Source organism: Diaporthe amygdali, assembly GCF_026229845.1.
Source record: "Diaporthe amygdali strain CAA958 chromosome Unknown NODE_4_length_2575358_cov_65_588622, whole genome shotgun sequence".
NCBI classification, from domain to species: Eukaryota; Fungi; Ascomycota; class Sordariomycetes; order Diaporthales; family Diaporthaceae; genus Diaporthe; species Diaporthe amygdali.
The window spans coordinates 476,080-502,699 of NW_026517024.1; the positions used below are offsets into that span (position 1 = coordinate 476,080).

The 26,620-nt window shown below is 54.9% G+C and overlaps 7 protein-coding genes across 7 annotated transcripts; 4 read left to right on the top strand and 3 right to left on the bottom strand.

The window, feature by feature from the left end:
• Positions 1-2,480: 2,480 nt before the first annotated feature.
• On the top strand, positions 2,481-4,740 carry J7T55_008321 (uncharacterized protein; the record flags this gene model as incomplete). The annotated part of the gene is made up of 2 exons (XM_053138626.1): positions 2,481-2,580; positions 2,777-4,740. The coding sequence occupies 2 exons, from the start codon at positions 2,481-2,483 to the stop codon at positions 4,738-4,740; spliced, it is 2,064 nt and encodes a 687-aa protein (XP_052997598.1).
• Positions 4,741-9,097: 4,357 nt separating this feature from the next.
• Positions 9,098-10,504, top strand: J7T55_008322 (uncharacterized protein; the record flags this gene model as incomplete). The annotated part of the gene is made up of 1 exon (XM_053138627.1): positions 9,098-10,504. One exon carries the CDS (start codon positions 9,098-9,100, stop codon positions 10,502-10,504), a length of 1,407 nt encoding a protein of 468 aa, XP_052997599.1.
• A 483-nt stretch (positions 10,505-10,987) lies between these two features.
• J7T55_008323 (superoxide dismutase) lies at positions 10,988-12,211 on the bottom strand (the record flags this gene model as incomplete). The annotated part of the gene is made up of 2 exons (XM_053138628.1): positions 10,988-11,772; positions 11,917-12,211. The coding sequence occupies 2 exons, from the start codon at positions 12,209-12,211 to the stop codon at positions 10,988-10,990; spliced, it is 1,080 nt and encodes a 359-aa protein (XP_052997600.1).
• Positions 12,212-13,167: 956 nt separating this feature from the next.
• On the bottom strand, positions 13,168-14,380 carry J7T55_008324 (mrna splicing factor rna helicase; the record flags this gene model as incomplete). The annotated part of the gene is made up of 3 exons (XM_053138630.1): positions 13,168-13,445; positions 13,498-13,877; positions 13,938-14,380. 3 exons carry the CDS (start codon positions 14,378-14,380, stop codon positions 13,168-13,170), a joined length of 1,101 nt encoding a protein of 366 aa, XP_052997601.1.
• Positions 14,381-15,268: 888 nt separating this feature from the next.
• J7T55_008325 (periodic tryptophan protein 1) lies at positions 15,269-16,927 on the bottom strand (the record flags this gene model as incomplete). The annotated part of the gene is made up of 2 exons (XM_053138631.1): positions 15,269-16,655; positions 16,707-16,927. The coding sequence occupies 2 exons, from the start codon at positions 16,925-16,927 to the stop codon at positions 15,269-15,271; spliced, it is 1,608 nt and encodes a 535-aa protein (XP_052997602.1).
• Positions 16,928-17,406: 479 nt separating this feature from the next.
• On the top strand, positions 17,407-20,361 carry J7T55_008326 (pre-mrna-splicing factor atp-dependent rna helicase prp16; the record flags this gene model as incomplete). Its single annotated transcript, XM_053138632.1, has 1 exon — positions 17,407-20,361. One exon carries the CDS (start codon positions 17,407-17,409, stop codon positions 20,359-20,361), a length of 2,955 nt encoding a protein of 984 aa, XP_052997603.1.
• A 4,000-nt stretch (positions 20,362-24,361) lies between these two features.
• On the top strand, positions 24,362-25,348 carry J7T55_008327 (uncharacterized protein; the record flags this gene model as incomplete). Its single annotated transcript, XM_053138633.1, has 1 exon — positions 24,362-25,348. The coding sequence occupies one exon, from the start codon at positions 24,362-24,364 to the stop codon at positions 25,346-25,348; it is 987 nt and encodes a 328-aa protein (XP_052997604.1).
• Between the last annotated feature and the right edge of the window lie 1,272 nt (positions 25,349-26,620).

Genomic DNA, 26,620 nt, shown 5'->3' on the forward strand with positions numbered 1-26,620 from the left:
CATCCTGCCGTCCTGCCATCTCAGCGGCATAGCGCGCTACAGCCGTCTCCCATGTCCCAGCCGAGCATTGCTTGCAGAGATCAATGTCAGACGAGCAGTCGCCCAGTAACACGAGTGTTACTCGATCCCACGGCAACAATACCTCCGGCACACGCTTCTACCCGTTGTGGCTCCCCACGGAATTCGCTCTCTGCCACGCCCGAGGACGGCCTGTGTGCTGGGTACCTCGCAGGGATCGCCGGCGTCCCCCACCCCCCATCCTTCTTGTCCTGCCACGAGTCGCGACCACGCTCCACGCTCAACGCAGAGAACCGTAGTAGTGTTGCTTCTGCTGCTGCCGCACAGTACATGCCGTATCAGCCGTATCAACCATCGTCAACCAGGTCATATTCGATTGCTGCCCCCCGACTGGGTTGCTCCTGGCCAGTACAAGCCTTTGGTTCACCATGGACTGAGTGATCGACAATAGAAGGATACAAGACACCTCAAGATAGAGAATTCAGCCTGGACTCCATCCTACGTTAACATGGATCAGTCCATCATTACGGTTTGGATCGAGAACGCTTGGAGTAAATCGAGCATACCTTGCAATAGTCCCTAGCTGCCAACAGACCTTTCCGGACAGGCTCCATCCCACCCTCCCCCCAGCGGATGCAACCACATCGCTCAACGGGCTGCTCATTTCATTCCAGCTTGGACCCATCACTGCGCGTTGGGGTCGGGGAAGCTATGGATGGCTGCATCTGCATTCGTGCAATCTAAGATGTGGGTTGGCCTAGGGGGTAAAGAGGAGGATGATCATCGGATGAGAGTCGAGTCTGCTTCCACGCCTGCCATGCTCGCCGTTCACTTTCCTCCGAGACACACGCTACAGACTTTTCAGCCACAAGAACATCCTCTAGTATGTGCTTTTGAAGCTCCCGCTCGGGGACCGGTAAGACCCGCCACACTCAACAAGAGCAGTTAATGTGGTGCTGGAGAGAGAACTTGCGGGGCATGGATGTCAAACTTTCGGCAAAGTCCCGCTTCAACTTGTCTGCCACCCTCCTCGGCAGTCCATGACCACGACTGCGCTGTACAGCATCATCACCACCGCCCCCAGGTGGTACGTCGTGACCCAAATTCCATCCCAATCAATATGCCATATAGCTAAGGCGAAGCCATAGTCCCATGCATGCGTACGGCCGAGCTGCCCGGTGCTGGGCCATTTTCAGACCACCTTTGGGGTCGTGCACCAAACCTTGCGAGATCAGATCTGCAAGGCAGCCAGGATCCAGGCAGGCCATCTATGCATGGCAATGGACGGCCGTCGTTAGCTTCCTTGCGGGCTGCATGATCTCTGCACAGTTGCGCCAATAGGTGGCATTTCACGGGCAACCATCAGGCCAGAGCTGCCTCTTTTAGTCGCGCAACAGCATCGGCCGGCATCACGAGCGGTACAATACCCTTGTGCCCTTGTCCTCGTCCTCCTACCAGAGTTCGACAACGCCATCTGTGGGTGGGGCAGATGCTGGCTCCCACATCCGAGTGAGACCTTCTGGGAGACCGCTCATTGGCAACAATAAGCGCAGGACCCATATTGACGTGTGAGCACATGAGAGGGGGGGAAGTCTCTTTCCGCCCATTGCGCTATGTCCAGGTACCTAGGCCCTGCACAGAAGCCTGGCCAGTTGCGTGCCCTACATGCTTTTCCGTGGTAGGGCAAGGAAATGTGGCCCAAAGATAGGAAAGCGTGTCATTGCTGCTGGCAGTTCCAAATTTAGAATCACACTCAACCCGCAAAATCAGCAGCGGTTCATGGCCGTCGAGATGGCGGCCACGATATAAGTCTTTTGAGCCATCCAACACCAGGCTCTGTGATATCTTGTTTCTCTCTCTTGTTCAAGGTCTATGGGTTATTAGGTGTCGTCCAGTTAGAGTCTTTGTCTTCTCTTTTAATATCCCCTCCCACGGTCTACCAGCACACGGTCAACGTCGGCTTTCCTTTTTCGAAACAAAATCCAGTCAACAGCAAGCAGGACTTGCTCGCAACCAGTCAATCATTCGCATACCAAACCAAACAATCAATCGGACGATATTCGCCGACAAATTCTTAATACTAGTTATCCGGCTCTGGAGAGACTGGGGCTTTTTGTTCTTTTTCGGCACAACAACCCCGAAGTGGCCCGTCGAGCTTGTCTTGTGTGAGAAGCGAGTGCGGATTGCGAGCTTCTGGACTTCGACAAGGACTTGGGACACCCCGGCTTGTGACCCTCCCGCTTTCGCTCGGCCCAGAAGATCAACCCAGGTCGACAATCCACACCGTTCCCCCAGCCACCCCTACCCCCTTATACTCACACACCCCTTGACCGGGTACCCCTGGAGATTGCCTCTGCACGCAGGTACCTGCCTTGAATAGGTCCGCGAGGATACAAATGTCAACACTACCCCCCAACGGTCACCACCACCGAGAGGAACTCATGAGAGCATCGCAAGCCAACATGGCCGTCGCACAGCCAACCAAGACGAAGTCGGCCTCCAAGGCTACCAACAATGCCAACTCAAAACAAAAGGCACAGATGCATCGCCGCTCCAGAACAGGTTTGTGCCTTTTTCCCTCATGTGCTCTGTCGCTCACTGCCCGCCCTGCTTGACTTACACCCGCGCCGCTTTCCCTTCCTGGCCTGCCATCTCGGTCGCCTGCCGCTCCTTTCGTCCTTTCCTTACAACCTGGGCTCAAATTGCTGGCCAACCATCATACCTAGAGCATCATGGCTAACATAACTATTTCGTTGAGGATGCTATACTTGCAGACTGCGACGGAAGAAGTGCGACGAAGGCACCCCCATGTGCTCGGCTTGCAAGCATCTCGGTCTCGTCTGCGAGTACAAGCGACCCATGTGGTGGAGCAACAACGATGCACGAAGAAAACACAAGGACGACATCAAGATGATCATCAAGAGGAAGAAGCTGTCCGAGAAGGCCTCGCACTCTCATTCACACACAATCCAGACCTCGATGCCTTCACCACCCGGCCTGTCGCATTCACTCCCCACGTCGGCCACCTTCTCCGACCCTCTTGACCGTACGAGGTCTCAGTCAATTGATTCGCAGTTTGCCTTCGACTTCAACAGCCCACCGCAGGTCACCGAGCCATTTGCATACAATGCTCAGATGCATCCGGATTTCGTGTTCAGCGGCATGTCTCCCTACGCACCCTACGAGGTTGACGTCAAGACAGAGCGACAAATGTTTGTCAACGACGTGCCCACACTGAGAGAGACATCAACGTCAACCTTCAGCACGTACACAACTCCTCCGCCACCTGGTACCATGCTGCCGTCCTCTTTCCCAATTGAGGGGGAATGGACCGAGCAGGTCAATTTTGAGCGGCGGGAGTCGTTGGCCGAAGAGACTCTGAATTGCAACTTCTTTGATTTCGCTCATGGCCCTGCCGTGGACACAAGACAAGTTGCCATTGAGCTTGATGAGAGCGACCAGAGACTCCTCGATCATTTCATCCAGTTCGTGCTGCCGACCTTATTCCCGGTCTTGGAGTCGAATCAGCATGGTTCCGTTGGCTCGGATCTCATCCTGCCCGCTCTACAGAGCAACAAAGGCTACCTGCACTGCTGCTTGAGCATCGCAGCGCAACACTACAAGGCCATGATGACACAAAATCCGGATGTCAACGCCGAGATGTTGCAGCAGATTGACAGCGATATCATGCGCCACAGGTACTCGACCATCTCCTCCCTCTGCGACGCCCTCAACAAGGATGAAGATCACCAGGAGATCCTTGACGCTGCTCTGGGTCTCATCTTCTTTCAATGCTGTGTCGGCCGTTTTGATGACGCGCTCCCTGACATCGCGTGGCACCAGCACTTTCAAGCTGCCATCTCGCTCGTGCAGAAACTCGACCTTCCCCACATGGTCTCCGACGAGCACCACCCCCTCTCCCAGACCCCGTTCAGCATGACCCTCACCGCGTGGATTGACATTCTCGGCGCGACCATGATGGGCCGCGCCCCAACTTTTGCGCACACTTACCGCGAGAAGCACTTGTCCCAAGTCAACCACTCACTGGGCCTCCGTGAGCTCATGGGCTGCGAGGACCGTGTCATGTACCTTATCAGCGAAATTGCCTGCCTTGAAGCCCTCAAGCGCGACGGCATGGACGACATTACTCTTTGCCAGCACGTCCATGTCCTTGGCGACCAGATTGGTTTTACGGAGATGGGCGAGACTGGCCCCAAAATGCCTTTCAATGCCAACGGCACGCTGAGCCCTAAGCAGCTGTCCAAGAACATGACACAGGCTTTCCGCCTCACAGCGCGCATTTATTTGTGCAGTCTTGTGCCCGGTTTCAACCCTACCCAGCCCAGCTGCATCGATCTCGTCGAGCGCTTGACCAACGTACTGCAGCATATCCCTTCGGGACCGGGTGGCTTCGACCGTTCATTGGTCTGGGTCTACCTGCTCGGTGGGTCGATGAGTGGCGTAGGCTCAACATTCCGCACGTTCTTCGAAGATCGCGCCGCCCAGCTTGGCGAACAGGCCAACTACGGCTCATTCGGCCGCGTGGCTTCCCTGCTCCGTGAGGTATGGGCCCGCAACGACGGGTTTGTTTGCTCACCGAGCACGGCAACCAGCGCTGCGGCGGGCATCAAGCCTGAAGATTCACAGCAGCAGGGACAGCAGGCGTTTGTCCACTGGAGGGACGTGATGCAGATGAAGGGCTGGGATTTCCTGCTCATCTAGACGATGCTGCGAAGGGATACCCTTAAGTCTGCATCTGCGCCTTACGCACCCGCGTACTTGTCCCTGCTGCCGACGGTGGCGATGCGGGGTATCGCCCCGTTATTTACATCCACCAAAACACAAACAGAAAAGAACACACACACACACATACCCTTTTTTATATTCAACTTATACCCCTTTTTATTTGAGATTTGACCAAAGACCCTAGAGGCTGCCGCAAGGCAAAATTGAGATGAGAGGACTTCATCAAACGATACCTAACTTCTTGGACGACACTGGACCTTCAACGGACACCCGCAGCTGGACTGGAAAGCTGCGCTTTTTTTGATTGTTATTCGAATGATGAGACGGGCAGATGATGGCATGGAATGGAAGCGAGATGTCAGTGGGCGAACAGTGCCATGCCTTTGGGCTTGATGTGCGATGGATGATAAGACGAACCTTTTTGTTGTTTCCCACTTTCTTCCTGGTTGTTCGTCATCAATTGGCTTTGCTCTCGGTATACCAAAGCATGCATGGGGCCAGGAGTTTTGCCTTATGTCTTTGACGTATCGGGATTGCTGGTGTTTTCTGGGATACCAATCCAGTCTTTTGGACAATATTTGGGAGCATTTGGAATTGCGTTTGGAAAAGACAAAGAGATGATCTGGATGCACAGGCGAGCGCGTCTCTCCCTCCTCACATTGGGGGCAGCCCGACCTTTATCTTGGGCAAATGTGTAATCTAAGTCGATAAATACCCTCCCAAAGAACCAAAATCACACAATATTTGAAGCAAACCAGTGCTTAAGAGCCGTCCATTGGCAGCTTGCGCGTAAACTTGAAACTATGATTCCTGGGTTCTGAGGGCGGTTACTGTCGTTGCCACGGAAGCAGAGGGGAAAAGAATGGGGTGTCGAACTTTTTCTTCGTCCTTTCTAGACGCGCGCGACGGGACACGGGCTGAGGGTTGAAGCCATCGCGGCCAGTCAGCATCGGGACCTGGGCTGGCGGCAAGGAAATGAATAAGTAAAGGCCCCCCCCCTCCCCCTTGCCCGGCGTACCGCCGGCTTTGAAAGAAGGAGGTTTTTTTTTTTTAAACATATGGAATTGCCTTTTTCTTCATCTCATACTATTTCGAGTTTCATATACATCATGTCATTTGATTGATTGATTGATTTGCAGATTGATTGCCAGAGGCCAGGCTTCGGCGTCAATACTTCTTGTCGCCCTTCCGCCCTGGCTGATCTTCTGGCCGGAGCGGTTGCGGGCATTCTCACGAGTGTCGCGGCGGAGGCCACGCCCGGCCGAGCGTCATGATCCTCTAACTTGCTCGAGACATGGCTTGTCATCAGCACTTGGTATGAAAGGGTGTGCATCTTTCACATCATCATTCTGAGAATTTTCCTTTCATCTACATTTGCCATATTGATTTAGGAGAAGCCTCGATCACTTATACGGACCCTAACCCTTGTGCGAGAGGAGCGGTAGCCCCCCTCCCCCACAGCACATAGAAGAAAGTTCGGTGGAGTCGGTCGGCGCTGACCGTGCTCCAAAGGTGGCTTGAAACAAGAGCCCCTCCAAAATGGGGACACAGCCACGGGAGACAGGGCAAAACCTGCTTCTGAATTGACTGACGTCCAGTCATCGCTACTGAGGTGGCAGCCCATGTGACCGCTTGTCCTGCAACGACAGCATTCCAGTCGTCCCAGGCCACGTCAAAGGGTGCATCCATTCTGTCTCCCCGCCCGCCCATTCACATTCGCAACAGAGGCAGATCTGTGACAATTAGAGAAGGGACGAGAAGAGTCATCGTCACGAGCAAGGGGGGCGCATGGGCCAGACAACGCAAAGGGCGAAGCAAAAAAAAACCTGGCTGCGGGCAAGCGAGCGGACACGAGCCGATGTAGGCTTTGCGTCGTTTCTGGGGTCTTTGATGGACTCACTCCCTCCCATGTGACCAAAGGTGTGCTACTACTGTAGAGTACGTATTGAGTTTCACGATGGGTTCACCGATGATTTGGCCCGTGATGAGTCGGTGAGGGTTTTCGCCGCCGGCCCCAGTTGCGGGTACCGGCGAGGCGTTGACTCTTTTTCCAAGGTTGTGGCTTGGTTCTTTGCTGGGAGGGAGCGGGAGAGACAGGATAGGTAGGTCTAGCTCGGGGCGATCCTCGGAGGGAAGGGAGGAAGGGACAAGGGCATTGTCGTCGAACCCTGACGAGCTGAAGAATCAGATCCCGTGGATGGCATTCTTAATTGTCTTGCCAATCCAGCCCATATCGGCAGGGCCTGAATGGTCCCCTCGACTGCGAGGTGCCGGGACAGGGATGCGAGCGCGTTGAAAGTGACTGCCTCGAGCTTGTTCTGGACCGAGGGATGATCACTTTGGGACGTGGGCGGTACGGGATCGTCAAGGCTTTTTTTTCTTTCTTTCTCGGCCCAGGCGAATCATCCAGCCCGTCCCGTCCAGTCCGGTCCATTGCTACTGATTGATAAGTCCGGCGGGCCATTCACGGTGAGCGGTGTGCCACGCCGTGGCGCTCATGTGATCTCTTGTGTCTCGCGGGTTACCATCGGCCTGGCTGAGCAGGCATGTTGGGACGATATAGCTGACCCTGGGTGATAGCAAGCATCGCGGAAGACCAGATGTGGAAACCCACGAACCGCCGTGCAAAGCCTTAGGGCCAGAATGGCGGAATGCCTGAATTGTCTGAATGTGCGTGCCAGTTGTGTGCACGTGTGCGAAAAGTCAAGTCACAGGGTCGGGTTGGTCGGTCTGTCTGTCTGTCTGTCTGTCGCTCGCTCGCTGATCTCGTCGCAGGCCTCACTCGGGTTCATGGATTTTCACGGCGTCTCCACATTGTGGAGTGCGGGTGCGACTGGCTGGGTGCGGTGACGTGCAGTGAAGTGCAGTTCGGAATCGTGCATGTGTTTGGTGCCAACACGGAAAGTTAGATAAGAAGACGGTCCTTCTCGCGACCACGTCGACATGGTATCCGCTACCGTCTGCACAGCACAGACAGAAACGAGGTTGGGCAACAGACGGGACGGGCGATGTGGATGTGGCACAGCAGGTAGACTGGACCACCTATCTACAGTAGGTGTCTAGGGTGCTAGGTAGACTATGTACGTACTCGAGGTACTTGGGTACGAGATCCAGCCTGGACTGATCTGAGACGGGTAGACCACCGCTTGAGCCGTGCGACCCTGGCCTGTTTGGTGCAGTTCGTGCCTGGCCCTTGTCTCCGTTTGAATAAGCGCCAGCCAACCGTTTGCGGCTTTCTTTGATGGACCTCGACGGCCGACCAACCTCACCTCGCCCTGCTCTCCCTCTCCAACCCAAGCCCAGACAGCTCTCAAATTTTATCTGCATGAGCAGAACCCTTGTCCGGCCTGCCGCCCGGCCCTGGCGCTTCGTCGTGGCCTCTCGTTTTCCGAGTGTCGCCCACGTCGAAACCGCACTGCCCCGTACCGCGTCTCGCACCCGCGCGCTCGCCCACCCATGCCGCCATCAGGACGACGACTCGACCCCGGATGCGCCCCGGATGCCCGTCTGGCACCGCCGATGACATGTTTCCACCTTGCCCACCGCATCCATCATGCTCTTCTGCACGCAAATCTTGCGCTGCTCGCGTGCCCTGAGACGGACTAGGGGCTTCTAATTATGAATGACATGGGCACTCTTCTGACTGCCCCTGCCCTGGCGGCTACACCACGGCCACTCGCCATGACTGAGCATTGCCCTGCTGCCGCCAAGCACTCCCTGTGGCTCGCCCTCGACTGGACATCGAGGCCGCGAGATGGGTCTCCTGCGTCTAAGTGCGTCTGACCTCCCCACGCAGACAGGCCAGCAGTCGTCCTGCCATCGGGCGATGCCTGGCCTGGGCGAGGTCTTTGTCACCTCAGGCGGCACGCACGGCGGTCGTCTTTGTCCAGACTGCCACCTCTGGAACGTCATATCCGCATGGTCAGGTCTGTATACGGACGGCACCTACTCCCCGGGGGAGCTTGCTTTTTCTTTCACATTACATCGGCATTGTTCTCGAATCTGTCTTCCTCAAGTCTTTGTTTCCTCTGCTTTGCCGCCCTAGTCACAAGTAATTGTCATCTTGACTGCCTTTGAGAGTGACCTAAATCACACTGTCGATCATACATCTATGCCTCTCGGCTCATAACCTTTTGCAAAAGGCCTTTGGTCTTTTGGTCTTTCCCCCCGTAATTCTCCACGTCGACTCCTTTGCAACCGCCGACTGTCTGGTGCTCCGCAACTCACACATCACCCACCGCGCTACGCGCCGGGCCTCGAGTACTACCAACATCTACGGTGCACGAAACAAAACAAACGAACAAACAACATCGTTGGGGACACACTCATATCAATGAAGACACAAACCAAAAGCCCGGCGCTGTCAAAGGCGTCGGCACTTCTCCTTCTCTCCGCACTACCCTCCTTCGCCTCAGCCCTTTACATCCAAGTATCACCAGCAGAACTCTTCGGCCGCCAGGACTCAACATGCGGCGACTCATCATACACACAATGTTCTCAGGCCGGCCTTCCTGATGACTTCTGCTGCCCTGCGGACCAAGTATGTATTGCCCTCGCTGGGCAGACGACGGCGCTCTGCTGTCCCGACGCCAACGACTGCAACGCTATCAAACCTATCCCCTGCGACATCAGTCTGCAGGACAAAACCCTACATCCGGAGAACGTGGTGATGACCAACGCGTTGACGGGGACGCTTCCAAAATGTAACGGTCTGTGCTGTCCTTTTGGCTACTCTTGCGACGGCACAAACTGCGTCATCAACCAAGACCAGAACGCCAAGCCATTCACAACCGGAGCGCAGTCATCAACCGCGACGGCGCCATCTACGGCCAAGAGCAGCGAGACTGTTGGTGTGACCACCGCATCGCAACAATCGGCATCTGCCACAGCCTCTGCAACCTCATCTGGCTCTAGTGAGGCTTCTGCAACGGGGACGGAATCTGAATCATCTTCGTCGACGGCCTCGTCCGCAGCCGCCGCTTCGGAATCCGGGAGCTCCAGCAGTTCGAATGGACCATCAGCTGGCCTGGTAGCCGGAGGTGTCGTGGGCGGCATCGCCGCTGCGGTCTTCCTGGGAATGCTGGTGTGGTTCTTTATCAAGAGGGAAGCCAAGCGCAAGAACGAGGCCAAGACAGAGCTCCCGCGATCATCGCGGTCGTCCTCCTTCGGCAACATCATCAACAACCCCATGACCAACTCTCTGCGGGAAGGATGCCCCGTTATCTCGAAACCTATTGTGGACGAGGGTGCGATGAGGAGCGACTTTGGGCGTAAAGTCAGCCCGCAGGCCGGGTCATTCCAGGACGCGGAAGACGACTATGAGAAGGAATTCGGCATGAGTGGCGACCGGCCCGTGAGCGAGGTGGACATGAGCGGCCTACACTCGGTGCCTCACTCGCCCCCGAGGATAACAACCCCGAGGGCAGTGAGTTCGATGTATGCCGTCCACGACTACATGGACCCGCACAACAGCGCGTATCAGGCACCGCTCAAGATGCCGTCGGCGCGGCAGTTCGGCGGCCAAGATAACAGGGTCAGCGTCGGCGCTGAAGGCCGGGATGCCTTGGGTTCGCCGATATCTGACTACGGCGGTCAGAGGGTCACACGAGATCCGAACGGCGCATACATAGATGTTTTCGCCGATTCGAACGTGCCTCTTACACCCCCACAGACGTACGCGGGCGATAGAATGACTTCCTTCACGGACATAATGGACGAGTCTCAGGGTAGGAGGAGGTAAAAGTAATTAGAAAGACTGCGAACCGCACAAAGCTTGCATGGGATGGCGTTGTGTAATTTGACATTTTTTGGATAGGGAGTGGAACGGGCTGAGATACCTGTCTTTTACGAGCACCTATTACCAGCGAAGGCTCTTACTTACTATTTTAACACATATGAGTACATATATTTCTTCCATTCTGGATAGATCATCTACAATGACCCCCCCACTGCTGAATGTGACAAGTATACGATTTGCAGTGCGGCCATGTCTAAGAGGCTTCTTGTTCATAAGACCACACACTTGAAGCGGGGAGGCGCTGGTTGTACTCGAGTCTGATTTGGCCTCTTTATTTGTGCGCCTTTTGGTACTTTATACACTTGATATGTCACAGGTCTTCTGCGTCATGAGCGCAAATGTCCTTCGCCGTAGCCATAAGCCCCCCCCCCCTTTCTCGCGCACCTAAGGACAACTTCAGCATCATCAAATCCGCTGTTGCAGCAGTTACTGAGGCGCCCCAGCTGTGCGCTCCGCAGCGACCCCAGGTACCCGCCTAGCAGCCGGGGCAATGCTGATCTTCGGGTTTGCAGTCATCTTGTAAGGTTCGTCAATGTGGGCCAGATCGTTCACCTTGCCCCAGTTGATGGTCTCCCACCAGTTCTCCACGAATTTCGCCTTGCCGCCAATGCCGTAGTCCCACATCCAGACGTGCTCCCACGTGTTGACGCACAGCAGGGGGACGATATGGGAGCCGCCGGGCGGCGACTTGACGGCCTTGCTGGCGTTGGAGGCGGTGGCGCCGCTGCCGTGCAGAGGCTCGCGGTTGTTGGCGATGTTCTGCCTGTCAAAGTACTCCTTGATGACGGCGCCGCCCTCCCTTTGGCCGCCGTGGTTGTTCATGTCGACGCCCTGGCTGCGCCAGTGCGCGCCCGGGTGCGGGCTGCCGGCCTGGTACGTCGTCAGGAGCTTGAAGGGCCGCGCCACCGCCCCGGGCGAGTCCATCTGCTGAACCATCCAGACGAAGCCCGGCCCGAACATGGCGTCGGCCGTCATGATGAGCTCGCGCCGCAGGCTCTCCAGGCTGCCGAACGACATCTCCAGCATGGCCGCGAGCGGCGCGTGACTGGAAATATGCTCATTCTTGTCGTTGCCGCCGGTCTTGGACAGCCCGTCGAAGAAAAAGTGGTTGTTGTGCGCCATGGACGCATAGTTGAACGTGGCGGCGAGGTGTGGCTCGCGAGCGGTCAGGATCAGCGTCTCGAGGGTGGTCTTGCCTTCGAACGAGGTGCCTAAAAGGAGGAGAAGCAAGTCGGGTTAGCCAGGTGATGTAGAGAAGGGCCAAGTCGGGCGTCTGCAGGAAAGTCCACGGCGCCGCGGTGGCTTGCCCTGGACCTCCCGAACCATGGGACCGTAGGAAGCGAGGGGGCCAATACCTGCTGTCATCTGGTTCAGCTTTTCTAGCAGCCACGATTGGTAGTTGGTGTACGCGAATTCGAATCCCTCGGTCGTCAACAGGCCCGGCACACCATATTGCTCGAACTTGGCATCGTCGGTCAATGGGGCGACCTTGTGCAGCCGCCGTGATGGTGAGGCGTGTAAAGACCTCTGTTGTTGCTGCTGGTGTCTCGCAGTAACCGCGAAGGGTGACAACGGCGCAGGCCGGGGGACTGCTGAGGACAGCCTTGGGGCGCCGGCTCCCCTTGGTATCCGTAATCTGGGCTTGAACATGGTTGTCGCGTGTGTAAGTCGACCTGCTGCTCCCCTACCGAAGAACAGTGTCGCGCGCTCAATGGCTTAGGCTGGATCATATGGAAGCTCTGAACTTTTTTGGGACCGGCCCCTGCACGCCGGGTTACGTAATCAGCGATCGACGTAACCACTGTCCGCCCTTGCAGACCATCGAAGTCATGTAAGTGAACTACTCTTAATGAAGACATTCTGGTGAGTGCTGTTGCGTATTCCATTTCGAAATTTTTCGAACGTGCCCTCGGTGTAAGATAATTGATCCTGGTTTCATGAAAGTCGCTTTCCCGGCCTAATCATTGACCATACACGTACATCTGGTGATTTGGGGGAACAGAGGACCAGACGACAGTGGTTGCCTTTCATTCACAAATACGAGTGGGAAGACGATAACGATTTGCTCATCTGTATGCTGAGGAATCCCTCATGCAGCTACACAAATGAATCTATTGTGATGCTCTCAGGCAGCCATCTTATGGAAGGCGTGTCTTTTGAGTTGTTGGATGGTCCACAAGCCCGCAGTGATCTCCTAACAGCTGGCGCCTCTCCCAAAGTGAGCACAATATCTAGGTCAGCGACTCAGCGCTGCCCAAATTCGTGAGTTTATTTCATGAGAATTGCAGTGGTATAGACTGCAATATGGTACCAAAGACTGTCTTTGCTAAAACCAGAGCTCTTTTTGGATAATGCTCGAATGCTCTCATTTTCATGTCAGTCGATCGCAGGACAGTCTGCACCTCTATGTTGAAACTTGGCATAAGCGTCACCCTCTTGGCCACAGTCCTCTGCAGAAACTGGTGAGCATTGCTGGCGATCGCGACGAACTCATCGTCTCGATCAAATCATTATCCTCTTAACTCGACAGAGATAACGCCGATGATCTTGCGTCCCCAAACCGAAGCGAGGGTATAGCCATCGATCCGGCGGTCAAGCGGCAGAGATTATCGTTTCTTGTCTTTTTCTTGCTGCGATAGTAGGAGATCGCGCATCGCAGCTCGCGCATTCCTGCTGCCGCCCAACTTCGGCCCCTTCAGCACCTCCTCTTGCTTCGCTCCAGGCCGAGCTGGCTGCGGTGCTGCCTTTTTCCGCTGCTGCCGTCTCTCGGACATTGCATCCATAAACTCACGGCGGAACTGTTCCGCGATCTTCTCATCTGCGGCCTCATCGAAGCCCGGCTCACCAGAAGCCTCCGGCTTAGCGGGCATGTCGTATACATCCACTGCGTTTGAGTTAGCCAATTACTGAATGTGAGTTTGACCATGGGAACTTACGTCTGTTCTCTCGCATGAGCTCTTCCACGAGTTGATCACGTTTGACATCGTCGCTGCCGCGCCTTTTTCGCCCGCGCCATGGCTTGCCGTCCTTGCCGATTCTGACTCGCTTCCTCGAGCTGTCGTCACCGACCTCGACGGCCTCGCCTGCCAGGCGCCTGCGTGCCTGTTCCGTCATGTTCGCATTGCGCATCCGGACTTCCTCGCCGAGATCAACCTCCTGTAGTTTACCATGCATGGTCGGCCGCTCTCCGAGTTGTTTGGTTGGATCTGTGCTGCTCGAACCCGCCGGCTGCGAAGATTGTTTTTGTATGTTCTCTGCTTCAATAGCCTTCTCGGCGGCGTGCCGTCTAGCCAACTCGGATTCTATATATTCCTCCCTACATGATCAGCCCATGCCCAGAATGACACGATGCAGTGCAGCAGATGGAGCAACCTACATATGCTTGTTGACAAGCTCGCCGACCAGTCCTGCCTGTGGTGCGAAACGCCTTGAGATGCCGTAATCCATGGAGTCCGGGCCACTTGGATCTTCTTTGAGGACGAGGCTCCGCTCCGTGTTCATCTCGTCCGGGAGTTTAGGTGCACCCTCTGGCCGGAAGCCAACGCCCTTGAGTCTTGCCTTGCGAGCGTTGCGTAAACGGAGCGCTTCTGCCACCGACGACTGTTCCGTATCTGAATTCCCATCGTGTGCGTCGCGAGGGTTGGCCTCGCCGTCTTGGGCTGGGAGCGCTTGCGCGGCACCCTGATGTGTCGCATCCTCTGGTTTGGTCTCCGACTCCTCTGCGCGCTGTCTGAAGTGCTTGCGTTTCTTGCTAGGTTTGAAGACGACCTGCGGTTCGGGGTTCTCAGTAGTCGCCGGATCCATATCGGAAGTGGCCATAGTGATGCACTTCGAAACGGCGTGTTTGATATTAGATCTTGTAGTTGTTGATTAATGGGGAAGAGAAGACGGCTGAGACACGAGTGGTTCATAAACCAGGGGAGGCGGTCGAAATAAGCTCCCTTATCTTATCAGGGCAGCCGCATCCCGCTGTCTGGGGACCTGTGATGTCAGAGCAGTGCCTGCATTCCTTTGACAGCGGCGCGAAGGTCTAGCACAGCTCTAAATCTCAGATGTCAATCAACCTTATGTTACTACATGCATACATTGCGTTTTCCAACGCTTCAGTAAGCCACCAACAGCTAGATATAGAAGCTGGAAGCAAGAAGCCATCGACATGACACGACGTGTAAGTTAAATAGCTGCCCAGCTCATAATGGGCCAACCAACAAAGTTGACTCTACCAGGTGTACTTTGTCGCCCACGGAGGTATGGTTCAAGGTGTTGGATTCAGATATTTTGCCCGGAAGCAGGCAAACGAGTATGGAATCACCGGTTGGGTCCGCAACACGCCAAACAACAAGGCAAGGCAATGTACCACTTCATTCGCGCAACACGTTGAATCTAATACCATGCCATAGGTTGAAGGCGAGGCTCAGGGCGATGACGATGTCCTCAAGACCTTTCTAAAGGACGTCGATGCTGGTCCACGTGGGTCCAAGGTTGTCAAGCTCGACACGGAGGACCGAGACGTAGCAGAAGGCGAGACTGGTTTCGAAGTACGACACTAGACTTTATTGGTGTCTTGGGTGATGGATCGTACATGACATAAAATAGGCGTTCGGAAACAGCCTGGAGATGGCTTGGTACCAACATTATCTCTAGAGATTGACCTCATCCATTGACTGAGATTGCTCCATACTAGACTTGAAGTCTTCCAAGAGATCTCTAATCATCATCCATGGATTCATCTCCGTCCCCCTCGCCCTCACCCTCCTCTTCCTCCTCTTCATCGTCATCATCAGAGTCGCTCTCATCATTAGCAATACCAACCAGCCTCTCCTTGATCTCTTCGTCCGGTTTCACATCAGGAAGTTTGCCAGCGAACGCACGACGCACTGTCACGTTCGTACTGGTGTCCCAGATGTGCATTGTGCCTTTGCTGCCCGCCACTGCTAGCCGGAAAGCGACCTCTGGATCAGGCCCAAATGCCGTGGAGAAGACCTTTCCAACATCAAGGTCACGGGACACTACCAATGAAGGACCCGTGGATGTTATATTCCAGAGCTTGACCGTCTTGTCTGTAGACCCTGTCACCATGAACCCGGGTATTGCGCTGTTCAGGTCAAATGACGAAACGGACTGGTCGTGTGCCTGTAGTGTCCATACTGCTTTGCTCTTGGCCGGATCTGAAGGCGCGTTCCTGATGTCGTAGTAGTGGACAACACCGTTCTCGGTAGATACGAAGAAGAAGTTTGGGTCGTGCGGGTCCCACCGCACATTCTCGACATCGCTCTCAACACCCCACCTGGATGGCTTTGCATCTGGCGCTCGCATGTCTGCCGCGACGATGGTGCGGTCGTAGCTGCCACTCAGGAGGACCGTAGATTCGACGGAATGCCATGCGAGAGAGCAGACCTTGTCCGTGTGGTAGGTGTAAGACTTGGCGCACTTTGCCGTGTGAAGGTCCCATAGCTTGACAGTCTTGTCAGCAGAGGCGGAAGCCAGCAGGTTCCTGTGTTTTCTATTCGCTGCAAGCGACAGCACTGCGTCGACATGATATTCGTCATTCGCCTTCTTCGACTTCTTCTTTTTCTTCTTCTTCTTTTCATCCTCGGGGTTGCCTCCTTGTCCCAGGATTGCATTCGGGTACATGCAGTCCACTGTGTCAAGGTCCCATAGCTCAATATCGGGATCCATGGTGCCAACAGCCACAAAGTTGGCTGTCGCATCCTTGTCGACACTTGACTTTCCGCAGGCGATGTCTAGCCACTCGACACACAGGGGTATGGCAGGAAGCATGATGTCGTGATGTACGTAGAGATTGTCGGAATCATCTTCGTATACGTAGACCTCCAGATGTGCCAATTCGTCCTCGACCTTCGCAGCGAGCACCAGGTTGTCTGTCGCAAGGATTTGTAGCTCTTCTCGTTCCTCGTTGTCGTCTACCTCGTCTGGTATCGTGATGTAGGGGTCCGCCTTGTTGTTTTCGTAGTATGCAAGTGATTTGACGTTGCCGAACATGCCCATGCTCTGCGCAACTTCTATGTCCTCCTCTGGGTCGTCGTCATAATGCTCGAGGTCGTACTCTTTCAGGTCGTCATCAATTTCAATGCTGCGATATTGTCAGAAAGGAATGGTATAAGGACCAGATCATACCACGTACTCATCCTTGATTGCGTCAGAGGCCTTCTTTGAGTCCTCCGTATCTGAGCTTCCCTTTTCCTCCTTTGCTCTCGCCTCCTCGAGATCATCGTTCGCATCATCCAAGTTGAGCTTAGCCAACGAGGCGATGCGCTCGAATTCTTCCTCGTCAAAGTCGTACTTTTGTGGGAAAGGCGCCGCGAATCCTCGCGGTGCCCATGTTGCCGTTGTGATCATAGACATTTTGGAAACTGGGCCACAAGAATGTGCAGCTTGTTTGCGACTGGAAATATAACAATCTTGAGAGTTGACCGCAAATCTCGACCGTCTGGGAAACTTTTTGGTCGAGGGGCTTATCGATAAGCGCACCCTTGCTTTCCAACGTCTAGCTTGCGCTTTGCAGCCAGCCGCTTTCTCAAGCTCCCCCAGGCTTTACGCTTCACCACTTCGCGAATCCAGGTGGATGGTGGAAGGTTTCGAGAGTACCAGGAGCACTAACGTCTGGCTATCACATTAGCTGCTGTCGAATGAGACTTTGCTTATTGATATCGCCCCATGGCATAGCGAGGACAGAGACGAAACTCGTACGCCTAGGAGGACCCCTAACAAGGAGTGGACCGACCACGATATTCACAATCGGAGCCGAGAAATAGCATCCTGCATCCTAGACTCAGAAACGACCAAGCCGGCACTGGGGCGATCGTGTCATTGATACAACGACAATGGATCGCGACAGCAGGGATCCCAAGCGGCGGAGGCTCAACTTCAACCCCTTACGATCCGATGACCGCTGGGGCGACTTACCTTCGCGGAACGGCCGCTTCTCGTCAGGCCGTTCGACTCCCCGTGACAATCGTGATGTGGCCACGCCTGAGCCGGCCAAAGCCGACGACTTTGAGGCGCAAGACCAAGATGATACAGCCCTCGACCGGGACTGGTACGCTGGAGACGAGTTCGGGCACGCCTTCGGCGATGAATCTCACAACCCTTTCGGCTCGTACACAGTGGCAGAGTCCCAGCAAGCCGAACGAGACCTAGTTGAGAAGCGTGTTGGACGGTTTGACAAGCAAAGCGCACGGCAGGCCCAGAAACAAAAGGAGATCGATGCGTGGGAGACAAACCGGATGCTGTCTTCCGGAGTAGCGCAACGCCGCGGTCAGGAATTCGAGGACGACGAGGATACTATGCGTGTGCATTTACTTGTTCACGATCTACGGCCGCCATTTCTGGACGGGAGGACAATATTTACGAAACAGCTAGACCCGGTGCCCGCGGTCAGAGACTACCAGAGTGATATGGCAGTGTTCAGTCGGAAGGGGAGTAAAGTTGTCAAGGAAAGGAGACAACAGCGGGAAAGACAGAAACAGGCGCAGGAAGCCACCAACATCGCAGGCACGACGTTAGGGAATGTCATGGGCGTGAAGAATGACGACGACACGGACAGCGCGCTGCCCGTACTGAAGGAAGAGGACGGCAAGGAGCCCGAGCCTCAGTCGAACAAGTTCAGCGAGCACATGTCGAAGAACGACGGCGCAAGCAATTTCAGTCAGAGCAAGACGCTGCGAGAGCAACGTGAATTCCTGCCGGCTTTTGCTGTGCGCGAGGATCTCCTGCGCATCATACGAGACAACCAGGTGGTCATCGTGGTCGGCGAGACCGGGTCTGGTAAAACGACTCAGCTGACACAATTTCTCTACGAGGACGGCTATGGAAATAGGGGCATGATCGGATGCACACAACCCCGGCGTGTGGCGGCTATGAGTGTTGCAAAACGTGTCAGTGAGGAAATGGAGTGCAAGCTGGGTGGTACTGTTGGCTACGCGATTCGATTCGAAGACTGCACGAGCAAAGAGACGGTCATAAAGTATATGACTGACGGTGTTTTGCTAAGAGAATCCCTGAACGAGCAGGATCTGGACCGCTATTCCTGCGTCATCATGGACGAGGCTCACGAAAGAGCACTAAACACCGATGTGCTCATGGGCCTTTTCAAGAAAATCTTGCAGAGGCGGCTGGACCTGAAGCTCATCGTCACCTCGGCGACGATGAACTCCAAACGATTTTCAGACTTTTTCGGGGGTGCACCCGAATTTGTTATTCCAGGCCGGACATTCCCAGTGGACGTGATGTTTCACCGGTCACCCGTCGAGGACTACGTGGACCAAGCTGTTCAGCAAGTGCTGTCTATCCACGTGTCGCAGGGACAGGGAGATATTCTTGTCTTTATGACAGGCCAGGAGGACATTGAGTGTACTTGTGAGCTGATCCAAGAGCGGCTCGATGCTCTTAACGACCCGCCAAAACTCAGCATCCTTCCCATCTACAGCCAAATGCCCGCAGATCTACAAGCCAAGATCTTCGACCGAGCCGCTCCAGGTGTGCGCAAATGTATTGTGGCTACCAATATTGCAGAGACCAGTCTCACGGTTGACGGTATTATGTACGTTGTGGATGCTGGGTATTCGAAGCTTAAGGTCTACAACCCAAGGATGGGTATGGACACTTTGCAGATCACTCCCATCTCACAAGCCAATGGAGGGCAGAGATCGGGTCGTGCAGGAAGGACAGGCCCCGGAAAAGCCTACCGGCTCTATACAGAGAAGGCTTTCAACGATGAGCTGTACATACAGACCATCCCCGAGATTCAGAGGACCAATCTGGCCAATACCGTGTTGCTCATCAAGTCCCTCGGCGTCAAGGATCTACTGGATTTCGACTTCATGGATCCACCGCCGCAGGAGACAATTACGACGTCTCTCTTCGACCTGTGGGCCTTGGGTGCGCTCGACAACATCGGCGAACTAACCGACCTCGGTACTAAGATGAATGCCTTCCCGATGGACCCCTCGCTCGCGAAGCTTCTCATCATGTCCGAGGAGTACGGCTGCAGCGAGGAGATGGTGACAATCGTGTCGATGCTGAGCGTCCCCAACGTCTTCTTCCGCCCCAAAGAGCGCCAGGAGGAATCCGACGCCGCGCGGGAGAAGTTCTTCGTCCCCGAGTCTGACCACCTCACGTATCTGCACGTGTACTCGCAGTGGAAGTCCAACGGGTACAGCGACAGGTGGTGCTCGCAGCACTTCCTGCACTCCAAGTCGCTGCGGCGGGCGAAGGAGGTGCGGGACCAGCTGCTAGACATCATGCGCATGCAGAAGATGGAGATGGTATCGTGCGGGACCGACTGGGACGTCATTCGCAAGTGCATCTGCAGCGGCTACTACCACCAGGCTGCCAAGGTGAAAGGAATAGGGGAGTATATCAACCTGCGCACCAGCGTCACCGTGCAACTGCACCCGACGAGCGCGCTGTACGGGCTTGGGTTTCTGCCGGACTACGTGGTGTACCACGAGCTCATCCTCACGAGCAAGGAGTATATGTCGACGGTAACAAGCGTCGACCCGCACTGGCTAGCGGAGTTGGGCGGTGTTTTCTACTCAGTCAAGGAGAAGGGCTATTCCGCTAGAGACAAGAGGGTCATCGAGACGGAGTTCAACCGGAAGATGGAGATCGAGGCCAAGATGGCCGAGGATAAAAAGAAGCAGGAAGAGAAGCTCGCTTTGGAGGACCAACCCAAAACAAGCAGCAGCACCAGTGCGGTGAAGAAGAAGATCGTCACGTCTGGAGCGGTCAAGAAACCTGTGGTCAAGAGACGGGGCGGTGGAATGGCCTTCAGGTAGTTCCATTTCTGATCACCCAACAAGCCTTAGAAGGGCATCCTCATGAAGTCTCCTCAAAGACAAAGAGTCAAGTAGATCATACGTAAATTAAACCCCGTTTGCGGGCAGAACACTTACAACACTCGCCAGCTAGCTGATGATTAAACGCTTTTAATGTGTCAGGGAAAGTGCGTATAGCTGCTGTCGCGGCAGTACATGACGCATTAGCTGAGTCCGCACCGCATAGTAAATCAGTTATCGTGTAATGTGAAGGAGTCAGGACAAAGCCCATGCATTGCGCAGACGTTGAGCCGCGTGAAGCAATTCCAGGTTTGATGATCCTCTAGATCCCCCTTAGCTCTGGTGGCCAAGTATGCCAGTGCTGTGTACCTGGTAGCAAGGACAGCACCCAGATCGGGATGTTCCCTGGCGGGCGGGAATAACCACTCGCCGATCATTTGTGCTCTGTCTGGTAGGACGTTGCCAGTTTTGGTATTGTCCGCGGCGACCCTCTGCCAATTTGGGCATGTCAGTATGCCAGGCTAGCACAGGCGCTACAGCAGGTGTCGAAACGCTTCTACTGCAGGTGTGTTGAACCCCACTGGGAGCAAGCGTTGAGGTCATGCGCCTGCTGCTAGGCGCAAAATGGCTGCGTGACGAGATAGCATTGTCACTTCACAGCATACATACATGGATAGCACGGCGGATTTTCGTGGGCATGGTGTGGTGCTGTGGACGCTACTGAGGCGCCCAAGGCGCCTGGCGCGCGCAAAGGCACAATGTCGCGATTGTGTGCAGCCAAATCGGGCCGTTGGCATAGAGTGCTTGTCGCGCATCAGTTCCACAAAAGCTGCCGCCGGCGCCGTTGCTCAACGAGCGACAAGAGCTGGAAGATGGGCTGACAGGCTGGGCACATCGGGCGACAACCGGACTGACTTACTGACAGACTGGCTGACAGAGCAGCATGAAAAGCTTCTGGGGGAGCGGCACTTCGCATTCGGAGATGGTTTGCTTGGTTGGCTGTGGAGGGTTGGAACATTGTGCCAATGGGAGAAACGCCTGGCCTCGGTCGGTTTCATCTACGGGCAGCTAGGCCGCTTGAGGTAGCTCGTGGTGCGGATCACTTTTTGAGTCATCCCTGCTGAGCTGCTTTGACTCAAAGGCGGACAAGTGAGATACAGAATTAGGAACCCGAGCATCCAAGGATCGCAGGGTCCACGCTGATGTCTCTGGATGCTCACAGAGCCCACAGGCATGGCACTCGAGCCTTTGAGACCCAGTCGTTGGCAGTCGAGATGGTTGTCGCTCGTGTGCAGCCTCGTCGACAGCCAGCGAAGAGCAAGAAGGCCCGGCTGAAGGCCGAATTTGTGGCGCCTGGTTGACGTGACCGGGTGATGATCATCAGTGCGTTGCCAGTTTGTTTTACCGGGCGATCTGAGGTTGACCAGTCCACCAGTCCGGGGTAGCGGGTACGTTCCCAAGAGCCGGTCCTGTTAGGTGCGTGTGCGTGGTTTTCCTCGCGGGCCGCCTCAAACCAGATCAAGCGGCTAAGACACACGCATCGCCAGGTCATGATGATGGCGCATGCACGTACAACAGCCAGGTCAGGAGTACGGTACGCGTACCATAAGTAGCACAGCAGAATGCTGGTGATAGGGGGAGGGAGGCACGGGAGGCAAAAGCGGCCAACAAGAAGCTGGTTCTGGCTAATGGAACCAGACCAGGACAGGAAGGATGAAAAAGGTGCAGCGCCATGCAGCGCCATGCAGTGCCAGTGGGTCGTTGCTACTCTGGTGGTCCTCTCTTGCTGTCTTGGTGGTCCAGCCTGCAAGGTGCAGGTGCGACTGCGGGTGACATCCTCCCTGGTTCCTGCATCGTCCCTGCCCAAAGGAGATTAGAGAGGACTTGACCCCCGCCAATCAATGCTGCCCCTGCTGCACAGACCAGGGGTGCAGAGTCACTGCACCGTCCTCGTGTACCACACATAGCACCACCGCAGCCTAATAGGCTCTAGACCATTGAACTTGACAGTTCGAGGGTGCGAGCCAAACCGATTTGTGTTTCCTCTTGTCAGTTGCAGCGCGGGTGGGAATGTTTACGTGGCAGTCGATTCGAATCTCCGATCCGAGGCGACAGTAGCAAGCAAAGCCCACGACATGAGTCCATAGTAGGGAGATGTCATCCTATCCTGCAAAAGTGTGTCCAAGAGGTGATCAATCTAGCGCCATGTGGCTCAAGATCTGTCCGAGCAGGCCGAGCAGCTCGATCTATACCAGTGCGCGGTGGCAACTGGACTAACAGTTAGTTTCTTCACCGTTCTAGCAAACTCTTCGACGCCGGATAACGAAGCACAGTCGTCTTTTCGTCAGCTACAGGAAAAGATTTGCCTCGTCGAGCTTCTCTCAGGCCGGGCAATCTGGTTGAAGATGGGGGAGTGGCCCTCGGGACGCAAGGGTGCCCGTCATACCATCCATGAGCTAACAGTGGGTACCCCTGAATCAGAAGTTCACAGGACTCTTCGCTTGCGTATGTCCAATGCCAAAAGCCATGTCTCATCTACCTCTCTGTACCTGGGGCTAGCCAAGTTTTCCCTCCACAGGGAGATGGAGGACCAGACTGCCCTGCGTGCAAGGATGCCATGCTGTGCTCCGAGCTCGATCCACTCGACCTTTTCCACTTGACTTTTATTACTGCGCGTTCCTCCTCTGATGCTCTCTCCTGCAGGGCGACTCTGTAGAGCTTCTCTCTTATCACCAGGCTTCCAAGCCGTTGTTATTCTTCTCAAACCCGTCAGTCATTCCTTTGACGACAGTCGTCATCCACTGTGCGGTCTGCGGTACTCTGTCCCTCCCTTTATAAGCCACCCATTTCCATCTACAGGATACGCCATCGCAGGTTTCGAGAACGATTTTGTAGACACTAGTGGGGATCTTCGCCTTTCCTTCCAGAGACCGGACTTGATATTCAGTCACAATCCACGGCCCAGCAACTACTCGCACAGCCACATTTCACTCCTTGAATCATCCTCAGGGCTTTGGTACATCATCAGAGTCATAAGGCAGGAAAAGCAAAAACAAAAGCAAGCGAGGACGACTGACTCTGATAAGCCTGGAAACGATTTTCGAAGCCCGGTGCTGCACCGTCGATCTCGGGAAGCTTGGACTGAGAATAGCACTACGAAAGGAGGGCAGGAGACTCAGACATTGGCTTCTTCTGCAACAGCAGTGACTTCCAAGCTCGAGGTTCGAAACACGCCTCGAATCTGGTGAACTCACCCTGGAGGCGGGGGACCGGAAGCTTCAGCAAAATCGTCCGATATCCATCCAGCTATCACCTCAACCCAACTGCCCGTTACTGTCAGCCAAACTTGCAAAAGGCCAAACAGGCCCTTACACTTTCCACTTTTCACAAAAGGACTGGTTCCAAGCTGAAGAGCACACCTGGTTTCTTTCTCATCCATATCACTCTCTACACTACCTCGCGGCAAGCCTGCCTTCCCTCGGTTTCCGGTTGTTCTTTCCAGTCTCCAAGCTCGGGGACGTACATTTGCCGATTGCCACCAACCTTTCCAGAAGTCCCGACATAAAACTCCACAGCCCTTGCGAGACATCTTCCGCTAGCCGCTCGTCACCTGGATCAAATCTTGTGTTGCACCTGGAAAGGTCACCTGTGATTGTCCGACTCTCGGCAAGCGGCTTTTGGGGATTTTGGAGAGCAGCACTTGTGCACCCGACCGATTCAGAGCGACGTCAGACCCAATCACGCACTTCACTCGACTAGTTGAGGTTGCACCCACCCACTCACCGTTTGTCGCATTTCAGTTTGTGACCTATTCGTTAAGACACGGCACGTCACTCACTCTTGACCTTGGGTAAAATCAGCGCAAGAGTCTTCACTTTGATCTCAAACTCCAGCTCAAATCTCATCATCTTACTGAGAGCTTCTCCTGTGCCAAAAGGAGAACATTCGGAAAAGGATTGAAAACCTGCCATTTTCACCACATCTCACCACAACAGCAAACATGTCTTTAGCCAGAGCGTTTACGACCCGCCGGGCCAAGGTCTTTGGGGGCGGCGACTCAGAGGGCAAGCCATCCAGGAGCCATACCGTCAAGGGATCTCTCAGCGGTCCCATTCGAAGCAAGATCTCGGGACCAGTCGAGTTGATCCACACTACCAACATGCTTTCTTACAATGCCCCGGACATCCAGAAGGAGCCCAAGACCGCTGTATCAACGTCGTCCTCTTCAATTCGATCTGATGGAAGTTCTGACCACATCCCGACTGGAGCCTCTTCACCTCTCACAAGCCCAGACTCACCTTTCCCCCGTGAGGACAAAGACACCAAATTATCTTCTACTGCCGAGCCGAACCACCTTTCATGCTACTTCACTCTCCCTGGCCAGTCTTCCGTGCCAACACCAGAGGTGCCATCCATCCCGAAGCGGTCTCCTTCGCACACAAAGAGATCTTATGAGCCCCTGGCCCGGAAACCATCCGTCTCGAGGCTCGCAGAGTCAAAATCCCATGAACCCCTTGGCCGTAAACCTTCTGTCTCGAGACTATCAGAGCATTCCAGCCGGACCGTCTCCACCAAAGGGAGCTTCAGTTTTTCCCGGTCATCGTCCGCCTCAACCAGTACGACGGCTAGCAGCCACCACTCCATCGGCGGACAGCAAGTTCCTAAAACATCGCCCATGGCACCTCCACCTGTCCCCGCTGCGCTGTCGACATCTGCGTCAGGTCAACACCACAAGGAGCCCGCCAGCGAATCATCCCACCCATTCGGCCAAGAGCTGGCACAGGTGACGGAGCTGGCCGAGGAGTATGCCTCCACGGCAGCGGACAAGAAGCGCGCCGCGGCATCCAAGGAGGAGCAGGACTTAGCTGATCTCGGCCTCAAAAAGTTCACACCCGAGGACTACATCTCTGAGATCCAGAGCCTCTTCGCTACATTCTTCAGCGAGACGACGAGGCATGCGAGGGCCCCGGCTCCCCAGTGGATTTGAGCGAAGGAGTGGCTGCGGCTTGAGTAGCGATCACCAAGCACAACTCACAAAGTGGTCCATAAAACTCGACTGGCCACCCAACGGATCGACTACGGATTGGATTTTCTTTTCTATACCCCATATTCAGGATGCTCTATTCAGGTTGGACAGCTTCAGTGGTACCGCGTGTCGTGAGGCAAGAGGCGTTGAGAAGTTGTGCGGATCGAGTTCATTTTAAATTGTTCTATTTATTCCCCGTGCCCACAGTGGCAGCAAGCAGCGCGATTCTCTTTCTTTCCCCTACTTTCTCCAGCCACTCATTTCGGAGAACTTTACATTACTACTACTACTTCATTCTGGACTCTCCTTACATCACAATTTTTATTTGTCTTCTCACCTCATGACGGATGGTCGGACGATTGGCAGCGGGGGGAGAGGAAATGGTCTGCTGAGAATGGTGGCTCAAAGCACAAAGGAAGCGCACTCTGTAGCGAAAGACACAGCTGCTCGTGGAGTCGCCAGCGGCGAGATCCCGGCACACAAAGAAACGAATTAAGACATTATGACACCGTCAGAAACGAAGGTCCTCCATTGCAGCATATGTGACCCAATTGGCCGTTCGGGACTGGCTGTTGTGGGCTTCCGGACTTTCCTGGACGTTGACATGTTTTGAGTTTATGAAGTGCTCATCTCGCCGATGCGGCCGTGCCCTCGGTCGGCCCTGGGGGGCAGTTCGTAGTCAATTTAAGTGGGCACTAACTGCTTGGGGGAACGGGCGGGCCGGGGTGGGTGCCAGCTCTGTGGGTTTAATCTATTTCAGACGGCGCCCGGCGGCATCATCTCGTCTTGTCCCAAACGCCATCTGATTACACAGTATTTATCTATAGACAACGGCTGCGGCACCGCGGTGTCGAGTTGGGGCTGGTTCCCCGGCCGTCCGGCCTCCCACGACAGCTTCACCAGACCGGAACGCCGAGGCCGCCGGTCCAGCCAGATTTCCTTCCCCGCTTCTGGAGCTCCTGGGCAGTGCCGTTTGGGAATGTTTCACGGGGACGAGTGACTGCTCTGCCGGCCTGCAGCTCATGCCAACCTTTCCTCCCACCTATAATGGCCAGGATTTTATATGGAGGTTTCCATTTGTTTCATGCGACATTCCGTGAAACCCTAAATGTGACCTTCTCCCTGGCGACGTTCCTGTGGGAGTATAACTCTATTCACCAAGCTTAATTGTCTGATGCAGAGTGACGGGTGCTCAGACCCTGCTTGGTTTTGGTGACCCCGTCCCACCGCGCT